A 12,244-nucleotide genomic window follows, 5' to 3' on the forward strand; every position below is an offset into this window, starting at 1 on the left:
ATCGTTCCAAGTGCTGGAGGTTTCACATTTTAAAGGCTCACTTCCTCTACAGTGCTCACGCAACATCAGTATAATAATATTTCCCCCTCCTCCCCGATGTCAGGCATTATCCTGTAGCCTCCCATATGTCTTATCCGAATTATAAACACTAACCATTTGTGGGCTCTTTTGCAGAGCCACCCGTCCACACTTAATATCCAAACAATAAATAATTGCAGATCGCTCCCCAAGGTTTGTTTTCCCAGTGCTGTCAGATTTTTTTAAGACACCTTATAAAACCCAAGCAAAATGAATGGTCCAAAAGAAGAAAACTAATAACGTTCAGGGTGATTTTACCCAACCTATTAAGAACTATACTTCTGACAAAAGATAAATTGCCAGCATCTGCAGATGGCATAACAAAGAGGACCTGAAATGTCCTACATTAAAATTATCTTTTTTCTATGCTTGTCTTTGGTGCCTGTCTATCCACTTCATTACCTTATGCAACAACAAAATGTTTTCTAAATAAAGCTCCAAGCCTGAAGACCCCACACTAGATAAATTAACTGAAGTAAACATGCAAAAGCACCTAACTGGAGCTAATTATATATCTGCCAGCAGCCTTTCTTTTAAGCACCTTAAAGGTGAACATTTTAATTACTTAATGTGCTCTATTGTTCTCAAATTAGATATGAGAAAAATAACATTGATCCAATCCTTTTTTTATTTTTACGCACTGGAGGTGGAAGGCAACTGGCTTTGTAAGGGGATTACGCGTGCGTTAATCCTCCTTAGCTATGATAAAGTTCTCCGCTTCCTAGTGAGATTGTTTAACCCTCTTCTAACAGCTGCAGCTAGCTCCTAAAGAAATAAGCTGGGGAATATGAATTACAGTTTGGGAGAGTTGAGAGAAAAAAGAAAGAAAGGTTTGTCTCTTATCTTTTCCCATGCTGAATATCACTTATTATACTAGCAGGAAAATGGCCTCAGATTTAGCGGGTCCTGTAAGAAAGCAGGTGAATGATATGTTCATGCTGGCACGAATCCCTTTGTTTCCTTTTTCACCCTGTAATGGGCTTAGAGTATCAGTGGCATCCTAAAAGCACACTGTGCCACCAGGAAGAGGGGTGACAAAAAATTCCCATCCCATCAGATGGGAATTATCCATCGCTGGAGTACAGTATTTCTGCATTTGGAAAACAGCATCACACTGTGAGGACCAACAGGGGAAGAAAAGGGATGGCTCAGACCAATGGAGCAACACGGGACAAAGGCCTGGACTCATCCCTTGTAATTTAAGCGCTTCCAGGAGGTGCTGCAATGAAAAGGCAAGCATAGCTACACGCTTGCTGCCGGCAGTGGAGGCTCCTTCGGAGGTCACCTGCAACTCCAGAGAGTGATTAAACCATCCACAATCTGCCTTGGTCTTTGCAGGTGCCTACTGAATATTATTGACTGGCAAGGAAGACTACGGGGGCTCTGCACCTAATTTAAGCTCTTTCATTGATCGTGCCAAGTGGAGACTAATCCAGGTGACCCCTCCCACTGCTGGAAGGGGAGCGGCTGGCTGCTGCACGGGGGAAAGAGATACAGCTGCTGAGGAGGAGGGGTAAAAAAGAAACTATGAGTGAGGCAGCACAGAGGCTGAAGCAGACTGTCACCAGGACACCTCTGTCACCCACTGAAAGCTGAAGCCGTGTGGGATCACGTCAGATGAAAGAATAGAGGTGAGCCAGGAACCCAGCTCAGAAACAAAAGCTGTATTTTGGTTCCTTTTTCTTTTCACTTTAAGGTGGTTGGCATCCTCCTATCAAGTACAAAAAGTAATTAGTCCTTGATGAAAGATCTCTGACGTGTCAAGGTAGAATAGCGTTGCTGATGGAAGCAACCACCACGGTCTGGGCAGGTTTGAGAACAGTATTTACAGAGCAGAAATTGAAACTTTTTAGCCTGGTACAAACTCAGTTGGTCATAATCTCCTTTACCCTTGCTATAACAAAACAGGGAAAACCAGATGATGCAAAGGAGACCAGCTCACCCAGCAATTTTGATAAATTCAAAACCATGAGGGCCTTAAGGTCCTGGTATTAGTACTAGGACTGTGCCAAAATCACCCATTTCTACAGATTACAGTTTCCACATGCAGGTGCAAGAAGGCAATGCATGCCTGGGCACACAAACCCACACCAAACAGGTTTCTCTGCAACAATGAATTGTTCATTAAAAAAGAAGAAAAAGTTTAAATTTATGTGGTGGCCAGACTTCTACTTATCCCAGCTCTGGGCTCTGCAAACATCAAAGTCTTCAGAAAGATTACTGATGCTTCAGTGCTTGGTGCTCCAAGTGAATTATAGTTGTGTAATTTTGAGTCAAGAGCTGCTTGGACATACTGGGATTGTTTGGCATGGAGTCGTGGCCCATGTTCTTAGCCTGTTCTGGATTTCACACCAGTATCAGCCGCCAGTGGCGCATGAGGGGTACTTGTAGCCAACTCCATAACCAAGCTAATGAGAGCTAAATTTGAAAGATTTGCTGTTGAGAGACACAGGAGGACTGTGCTATCAGCTAATCACAGCAGCTTTTCTCAGAAAGGTCCTCTGGAAACTTGCTAGGAGTCAAATGGTCAGAAAAGAAAGCAGCGAGTGATAGTCATTGTGGAGGTCCACAATAAGGACAACCTTGCAGTAAGCTGGGAGACAAAACTGATTCTCGCTCATGAGAAATGGACACACCCAAGAGAAGCAAAAGGTCTGAAATAATCTCACACCTCAAGACAGATGTAGAGCATCTCAGTAGAGAGCGCTGCTCTGCAGGGAGAATTGGTATGGCCCTGCATGTACCCAAAGAAGCAGCAAGGAGCCCATGAGACCAAAACGCTGTAATGTTACTTATTTTAGAACAGTTCCAGTTGCTATGTTTTCATGTACAGGGGGCAACAGTCTTCCAAAGGAGTAAGATTTCCCTTTCAAATCAGTTCTGATCCAAACATGGGATGTGAACCCCACTCCTGACCTCTGCCTGCTGACCCTTCTGCAGCCCTGGTTCTATCAGGATCGCTGGACTTGGTAAACTGTTAAAGGCAAAATGGCCCGCCTGTATCATATACCTTGGGAAGTCAAATGTATCAGACTATGAGCGTTATCAAGAAAAGCAGAGAGCCACCAGGTTGGCTCAGAACCAGTGTCTCAGCATGCCTTGGAGATCCAAAGATTTTCTACTCTGCCCTGCACGTCTTGACCTACCATTAGTAATTTTACATCAACAGCCAAAGTATTGGTCATGAAAGCTCATTGGAAAAGGTAGGTAAATTGAAGTAAGTCAGCAAAATAAAATGAAGACTAGACTATATGAATGGAGGGAGTGTGTCACCTCACTCCTGGTCCCTCTTTATGTAACACAGCACGTTTTCATTTTTAGGGATTAAGAGATGTGGATTCTTGGATTTACTACAGATGCCCTTTTTTAGCAAGTCACATCATAATTTTCTGGTAACAGAATGAGAACCGAAGGTCTGGGATCTTACTCTTCTCTTTGTCTTCAGCTTCCTGAGGAAATGTAGACAAGTCACTTCACCCTTTGTCCCCATTTCTAATCTTTAACATGAATTTACACGCCACCCCCCTCAAGTTTGCAATGTCCTATGCATTGTTTCAAAGAAATTCCTTCACATGGAAGCAGTACCAGAAGAAAACTCTACAGCATGAAAGATCATTACTGTTAATCATGTTACCATGCCTGTGAGAAGCACCGGGACTGACTGAACAGTGTGTGCTGCCGAAGCCTGAAGTCAACAAGTAGAACATTTCACCCTGAGATATTTTAGGATGTTTAGAGAACATGTCACCAGGAAATTACAATTCAGCTCTATCTGGTTTCTCCGCCCCAACCTCTGTCCTGCTACTCCAAATGCATTTTAAATATGAGTAAGCGGAATGCACAGATCCGGATTTGGGATCCAAATATGGCAAAGTCAGCAAATGGGCAGAAATAAGAATATTTTAAAAGTCATAAGCATCATTATACATCACCTATGGCTCTTACAGCACATCAATATGGGAAAAAGCCCCCTGTATGCCTCAGCTAATTTAATAAAAGGTCCTGGGTTTCTTCCAGATTATTTGTTTGATTAATGGAAATATGTGTCCTTTAATGATATTTTTCGCTGCATTCTTTTTCCTCTCCATTAAGTACTGAAGTCAGGCTACAACAAAACCAGTACAAGTTTCTGCTAGTGGCCACCCTGTACAGAACCAGATTGAGAAGAGCAAGGTCACTGTGTTTCCTCCTGCAAGGAATGAGGGCTTCAATTTCTCTCAGCTGGCCACATACAAATTAAATGATCTAGAAGTTTTTTCCTTGTCCAGTAGGAACATCTCAGTGCTAACAGCTAGAAGTCATTGTAATTGGTACAAGTCGGGTGCCCTGTGGGGGTTTGTGACTAACTGGGTTTTCCATATCTTTAGAAAAAATGCTCAGTGACTCTTTTGGGAAAAGTGGGAATTCTTTGCACAGTATGGAGTTCTGAACGCTTACTGAAATGTACTGAACCATCCCAAACTCTGAGCCACATAAAGACATAACGCAATAATAATCATGCACAGTGGCTTCTCTTTCCCAAACAGGATGGCAAGGATGAGGGACGGGCTCATCTGAGCAAGCAGGTAAACTCACAGCTTCATTGCTACAGCCAGAAACTCAGGCGAGCATGCAGCACTGGAGACTGTGGCCTGCTCCAGCTGAGTTCCTGGGAGCAAAACCAAACCACCTTTTCAAACCATGGTGACCCAGTCCCACCCCGATGCCCTACACAAAGGTCAGCGGGAACAGGAGGACAGACAGAGGAATCTGCCCAGAGCTTCATCATGAAGATCCTCTGGAGAGAGTAGAGCTCCCTTCAAATGTGGACTGAAACCAGGACATGTAGACAACAAATTGGTAGCCTGTGTGTTTGGTAGAAATCAAAATAGAAGTCTTTCACTCTTGCTCTCCAAAGACTAGAGCTATCATTTAAGACTTTAATTAAAAGCCTCCTCAAAGCTTCTGATTTTATTTTGCTTTGGTTGTTCTGCAGGAAGCTTGACAACACGGGCACTTTGCAGGCCTGCGTGTATGGCGCATGTAATTAAAGTCAACAGGAGTTACGAAGCCTTTAAAACCAAGCCAGGGTGGCTAAAGCCAGTAGCCCAAAATTAGAAGCAACACTTGAAAATCTGGATCGCGTCCTCTGTGTTTGTGTTACAGCATCACCTAGGGGCTGCAACCCCTAAATGCCTAATTGTCCTGGATGTTATAGAGGTACATACAGACTTGGACACTTCCAAACGTCCAGGCGTGCAGCAGCCGCTGTCACAGAGGCTACGCTAAACCAAGAGAAAGTTCATCTGGTAGATTTATATGTATATATACATATACACAAGTATTTTATACATTTTTTAAGCAAGAACCACCGAAATACTGAACTGGAGGGCACAGCGGTTGTAGACCATACTTTGGATCATGGCCATAGGAATGCTACTGCTGTAAATTCCCCTACTCTAAAAAAACATTAAATAAGCCATCCAGTTATCTCATGATCATCTGCTAACTGAGATCCATGAAAACTATGAAAATTAAACTCATGTGTATGCTTAGCATAGTCTGGCACTTATATTGTTGCTGATTATAGGAATTCAATGTTTACAATATACATTCTTTCCCAGACTTTTTTTTTTTGCGAATCGAAGTAAAAACTTGCTTGGTCTTATGATAATATAGTTTAGACTGTTGAGGGCAGGACTGCTGCTTTGTGAGAGAAGCAAAGTCCCAGCATGAGAGACTAATTCTGGTCTTTTACTGAGAGATGATGGAAACACAAGCAGATGCAGTCCAAATTAAAGACATAGGAAGGAGCTGAAAATAAAAACTGATCCCCAAAATTTCCAAAGTCCTTTGAGATACCCATGACTTGGACCCACCTTTAGAGGATGAGGGAGCTTGATACATTTTGATGAGCAGAGAGGTGAAAAACACGCCACAGGAAACTTGTGCAGGATCTGCTCTTCACAATGGTTTGCAGATGTATAGCAAACTGTATGTTACCAAAGGCAACAGCAGGCCTGGAGTCCTCCAGAAAACAGAAAAAAACCAAGTAAAAGTACTTCTTCCAGACCCAAACTGGGTTTCTAGAGCCAGTCTGGTGGTTTATGCATAGAACTCTCATATACAGGCAGGTTACTGGCCTGATTGGTACCATGTAAAATGTAAGAAAGCCTGAAAGCCTATAATCTATCATCATACTTTCAGGGGTAAGCCCTGCTGGACCCAGACGTGCTGAGCAGTGGAAAGGTGTATCACTAACTCCAAAAAGAGCTAGGAGCAGGCAGACCTTGAATGTCAGCTGGCTTCAGAGGGGGCTGGGACACATAAGCTAGCAGTCCGGTTGCCCTTGTGCTTTAAGCCCAGTGTATGAAGAGCTTGTGGCTTTCTAGTCCTGCTTTCTTTGAATAACAATGTATGTTCTCAATTCCTGACCAGCCATGCAAAAAGCAAAAGCAAAGTGAGTAATGGGTGCGTGTTTGCCCAAAACACACTTCCATCCAATTGTGAAACTGTACCTTTAGTGAACTACGTTAATTTGTTGAAGTAGGACCAGTCCCTGCCAGGGCTCCAGAGAACAAAACTATGTGGTGGCAATGGGTAGAGAAGAAGGCAGAGCAAACCTGGAGAGGGAGACAGACTAGTGCAGGAGGTATTTTGAGCATACGAGGTTTAAAACCAGCTCAGAAACCTCTGGTTAAACCCCAGCCCCCAGTGGTGTCACCCTTACAGTGCTCCAGCATGGTCAGATGGAGAACTACCAGTAGAACAGCGGCACAGGAGAGTAGCGCCTAGGCCTATGGGCATATTATCATCACATAGTTGAATGTGAGCACTCGGACATCAAAGCAGGCATGGACACCAATACCTATTTCAATCAGTACCACGGCAGCTTTTGGCTCTAGCTTCCAGGCTGTGCCAAACCACATTATCAAAATAGCATGCAAATTGTGCCACAGGATGACTGTGCAGAAATGAAGCTGTCTGGCTCCTTTGACCCTACCCTGACACTGCTTGTTACAGTGCCACTGCAACAGCGACTACCAAGACACAAAATAAAGAGGAATCCTTCAAAAGTAGCAGAGCCCCGTGCTTACAAAGGAGCACATTTTTCAAGTGTTGCTTCTTACAGGAAGTTTCTTTCAATGCTTCAGGTTTTTTTCCAGCATTTTTAATGCTTTCATTGATCAGAATTAAGACATTAAAAAGCCTTCTCCAATGTAGTAAGCAGCGTCAGGTGAGAGAGGTGGCACTTATAAATTGTTCAGTCAGGCATTTTCCCAGCCTTGAGAGAAGATTTACGAACTCAACACTTGCCTCTTAGTTGTTCTTCCCAGAGGATGAACAAGCTTAAGTCCTGGCTATTCTAAATTTTATTACAACCTCAGAATTTATAGGCTCTCTATAAATCAGTATTCAAAAAGGAATGTCATATTAAAGAAAAGCCCTTCCCAGCAAGGCAGAAGGTGCCAGTATTCAATGCCTGTAGAGAGAAGGAGCTAAGAAAGAAAGGGAAAGCCACGCTTCTTTACACACTAGACATCAGGCTAGTACCAAGGGCAGAGGAGCAATCAACAGCTCACAATACATTTTAGGTATAAAAACAACTGGAAACTGCTGTTGAGGAATCTATGGTAGCAGTGGAAGCCAAAGCAAAGCATTTCTGATACTCAGTGACACCTTTATACCGGCAGGATTTTATTTGCCAATAGCCTGCCTGTCAGTTCTTTTACGGGAAGTCTCATTTCTTCTTTGACGTTCTGTCGTGAGACCATCTTGCACCTCAGCTCTCTCATCCAGTAGTAAAACAAATCCAAAAAGAATGATTAAGACAAGACTTATCCTGTATGCTAGAGAAACTTCAAAAGGTGTAATGTAACTGTTCATATTATCAGATCTGCCGCTCCGAAAAAATGATTTACAGCAAAGCCTTAGCGTGCCCCATAGGCTGCTCACGAACCACCGCATTTGTCAGCATACAATTACATAGAATAAAATGTAATGGCTTCTAAAGGCAGTATGTAATTACTTCCTATGCCTTGCAGGTACAGACAAACACACATACTGGTGACATGGGTTGATTTACTGAGTTATTGCAAAATACAATACTTTTCAATCAATACAGAGCAACTCTATTCAAAAACTATTAAATACATGGTAACATCTGTGTCCTCTTGTGATAACAAAGTAAAAAATATTGAAGTTTTAACAGCTGGAACATCAAATGATGATCTTCACAGAAGAGTAACTAAAGCACTGATTGAAATCACACTCCAAATATTTAATTAGATGATATATGCAGTAACTTTAGTACTGGAATCCAGTACTCAAGGCTAGCTCTGGTTCACTGTATACCAGCATTTTAAAACTTTCCATTTTTATTTAATCCACTACTGAAAGTTCTTGCCACTACCCTCTGCTTACACCATGCTGCCCCGAATTAGCCTCCCTTCAATGACTGACATCACTGATGGACAGCCTCTGGAGGGCCAATTCAGATCTCTCCATAGCAGCAGGGGAGATCACGAGAGGACAGAGAAGGAAAGAACATCAGAAGCAGGAATGAGAGGCTGTGACAGAACAAGTAGTTAAGAACAGGACAGCGCATCCGTGACTGTTACAAAACACTGTTCAAGCAGCAGAACTCACACATCGATGCTTGTTGCTCAACAGCTCAGTGATTTGTCATTGTAGGTGTTAAACACATAGAGCATTCAGCAATAGCGCAGTAAATGATAACATTGAGATCACTAATTTTACAGCAGTGATCAAAAGCACCTTTCCAATGCCTGCCAGTGCAAAGCTCACGTCCAAAACAATGGGGCTGAAAATACAGTTGTCAGTCAGTGGAGGACTTCCGATAACACACGTGAATTCCAACCAGAACTGATGACAGAGGACAAAGTGCCATTTTCCAAGCAGCACTTGAATAGTTTATTTAAGTTTCCCCTCTCCCTAGCCATCCGTCTTTCAAAGTATTAAAACCAAACAAAAATACCAAGCAAAAAAACCCCAACCAAACAAAAAAATTAAAGTAAAAAGACTTCATGGGAAATATTTTTAAAGCTGTTGTCAAACAACATTTCTTCAAGGCCAAGCTGTTGTAACAGTATACAGAAATCAGCTTCCAACAAGACAACACTTCATATTTGCCTTTCCAACATTTTTAGGGTGCAGTTCAGCAGCATGAGCACCAGGTCTGCATTTACAATATGTGTGCTTGTCCCACACGCAAGTAGATATCGTACTTCAGCATCTGCTTACACACGTAAGCTTTGTATACATAGTTGGTGTGCATACACCTTGCAAGTACAAAACAGGCTCCCACCCTTGAAAACCACTTAAAATACCTAAACCATTAGGCTTCCAATCTCTTGCTTTGGTATTGAATCAATAGAAAATTTACAATGCCATTCTTCAGTCTTACACAGACTGAGTTATTAACAAAGAAAATAAAAAGTAACAAGTCTCAGTGTCCAAAGAAACCTACAAATACATTCAGCAATATGTAGTACGTTACGAGTAAGGAGGCAATATATGGAATTGTTATAGTATGAATGAAAACCAAGTAGTTGCAGGAAAGCCTGAAAGTCTTCCTAACATTTTTTTCTCATGTAACAGTTAATGTCTCTGTAACAACGATGATATAGCAGCTTCTACTACGTTACCTCCCAAGTTGTACACTTTATGTCTGATTGAAAAGGGGGGTGGGAAATGAAGGGCCTCCGAGAGTTCAGCAGCAATGCTTAAGTGCATTGAGAACACTGATAATCTGTGGCACATAGGAATTAATGGATTTCACAGGATACTTTTTTCTATTTACAGTATCATACACTTGCGTAAAGTCTCTGCTGCATTTTTTTAGTACTTAGCCTGTGGCAAATCACAGTAACATTAGCCTTCGTAAGAAAATGGGATTTCCTTTTTCTTTGAATAAGTGACTAATGGGTATTACTTATCCTTGCTTAAGCTATCTACACCTCTGAACCCCATGAATCCCAAAATCTAATTGGCACAAAAACATTATGATAACTTAATACGGGAACTGATTGCTCTTGATTGTTTACCTCTTGACTTAATCACTATGTTCACTGCTGGAGAATTATCCACTTTGCTAGGTGTCAGAATGAATACATTTAAAAAACAAACAAACAAAACCAGAAAACACACAAAGAACCTGCAAGAAAAGAGTGACTTTGCTGTTGGGTATCTGACTGCATGATAGGAAATACCAAAGCAATGTGGTATATCACAGTAATATCATGCTGACTCTCAGACACCAAAGACTGCAGTAAGATTTCAAAATAATTATGTTTATGGAAGCAGTAAGCAACTCAACTTCAGCAAAAAACTGCCTTATCACCAGGCTTAGTAGGGCATCAGAGCCTTCAAAGCAGTTTCTGATATCAGTCTGAAGACACTGGGACTTCTGGCTCCAGCAGAGGCAAATTAGAGGGGAGTGGGAAGGAACAATGTACACAACAAGACACAGCTGAAAAAAAAATTACATATTTGCACTTGAGCATGCAAAACACACTGTAGTAAAGGCGGAATAACAACTAAGTGACATGACATCTGTCTCTGAGGGCAGGAGGCATGGCCCTCTACTTTGTAACAGGTTTTTACATAAGCATTCTAGGAACTTAGAAGAAATTGAATGTGTAACTATCGAGCAGAAGGACAATGTAGAACAAAAGAACCATGCCTGAAGATCAGTTTCAGATCCTTTACAAGAAACCTGGACCCATTTCTTCACCAGTAAAACCCTCTCACCAGGTCTAAAGAGCCCCTACATAAAAGCAACCAGATGGATACAAGTATGGAAATTTTAAATACCAACTGTCATATAGAAATCTTGAGCTGTGAGACTGAGAAAGAAGGGCAGAGTTGCTTTTAGTCAAAGGATTGCATGTTCCTCCAGAAAACAGCAAAACCACAGTGAAACAAAACAAAAAATCCAACCAACTATGCCAACTGATTATCAGTTTACTAACTGTTGTGTTTAAGTCCTCAACTAAGATATTAAAAATGTACTTTCAACACCTGAACACAAAGCAGGGTGTACCTGCTACGACACAATTACTTTTCTTTCCGGATACGCTCTTCATTAGCTTTTAGTGCCACATGCTGAAGAACCAAGATTTAAATCAGTGATGGCAAGTGTCAGCAGGCAATGATTTGCACTACACTGGTGGCTCCCTCTTGATCTTCCTTTTCTTCAACACCTCCTTTTTTAACTTTTAAATTTAAAAATCAGTCTTCCATTTGGAAATTCAGAGCCAGGCCTGATTTTCTTTGTCACCCCCAGTCACGCTGTAGGATGTCTTCAGAGACCGTTCTTATTTCTTGCCAATTCCATTCGCTACTTTTGATTTGGAGTGCCGATTCCTCCTTCTAGATGAATGGCTTTCACTATTGACTGAATGTTTTGGTGGACTATTGTCAGCACCTGCTGAGAAATAAATATTTTTTTTACTCTCTATATATTTGACATTGTCAAGCTCTTGTCTAAAAGACTGTAAGGCTTTCTAGAACTGGAGTGTTTATGGTACGGATTATTTCAGGCTAAGACAAACTGGTTGATACTCGTACTCCACCTAGTGGCCTTTTTTTTTTAAAAAAAAAAAAAGGCAATTCTTAAGACTTCTGTAAAATTCTTCCTCCTCCAAAAAAATTCTGAAGTTTACTATAGCAGGATATAGTGGTGAAATCCTCCATTTTAAATGAAATCAATAATTAAACCTCCACATTTTTATTACTGGCAGGTACTACTACCAGAAATTAGGAACTATGGAAGCGAGGTCACAGATCCTTGAAAGAATACATTTCCTGGTTTTAGTCTTTCTTATGACAGACCATGTTTAAAGCACAGGGAGATGATGGGGACTGAAACAAGAATTCCAGAGCAAAACGTGAAAGATGCTGAAGTCTGTAATTAGTGAAGTAACAGAGTCAGAGAAAGACTTGCTTGGCCAGATTTCTTTGGCATATGTATATGGGAAAAACATTCTGAATGCAAGCAATTTTTCTTCAAAATATAAAAATCCAGCAATTTACTAAACTGAGAATAAATTAATATCAGCATCCAGAAAAATCAGGTATGAAGTATAAAGCTCTGCTGTAGATGCTTTTCAAGCATATGATAAGTAAGAAATATTTCTAATGATACAAACACCTGGAGCATAAA

At 41.4% G+C, this 12,244-nt stretch overlaps 1 protein-coding gene across 2 annotated transcripts in view; it reads right to left on the minus strand.

The window, feature by feature from the left end:
• Positions 1–8,121: 8,121 nt before the first annotated feature.
• The window catches only part of PTDSS1 (phosphatidylserine synthase 1), a 33,648-nt gene continuing 29,525 nt past the window's right edge, over positions 8,122–12,244 (minus strand). Inside the window, exon 13 of one of the 2 annotated variants that reach the window (XM_064442353.1) lies at positions 8,122–11,506. In XM_064442353.1, coding sequence (XP_064298423.1) covers positions 11,397–11,506 — 110 coding nt within the window. In that variant the 3' untranslated portion in view covers positions 8,122–11,396. Of the gene's footprint in view, positions 11,510–12,244 lie in introns of both variants that reach the window. The other variant, XM_064442352.1, reaches the window with a different exon arrangement.

Source organism: Phalacrocorax carbo, chromosome 2 (assembly GCF_963921805.1).
Source record: "Phalacrocorax carbo chromosome 2, bPhaCar2.1, whole genome shotgun sequence".
Taxonomy (NCBI): domain Eukaryota; kingdom Metazoa; phylum Chordata; class Aves; order Suliformes; family Phalacrocoracidae; genus Phalacrocorax; species Phalacrocorax carbo.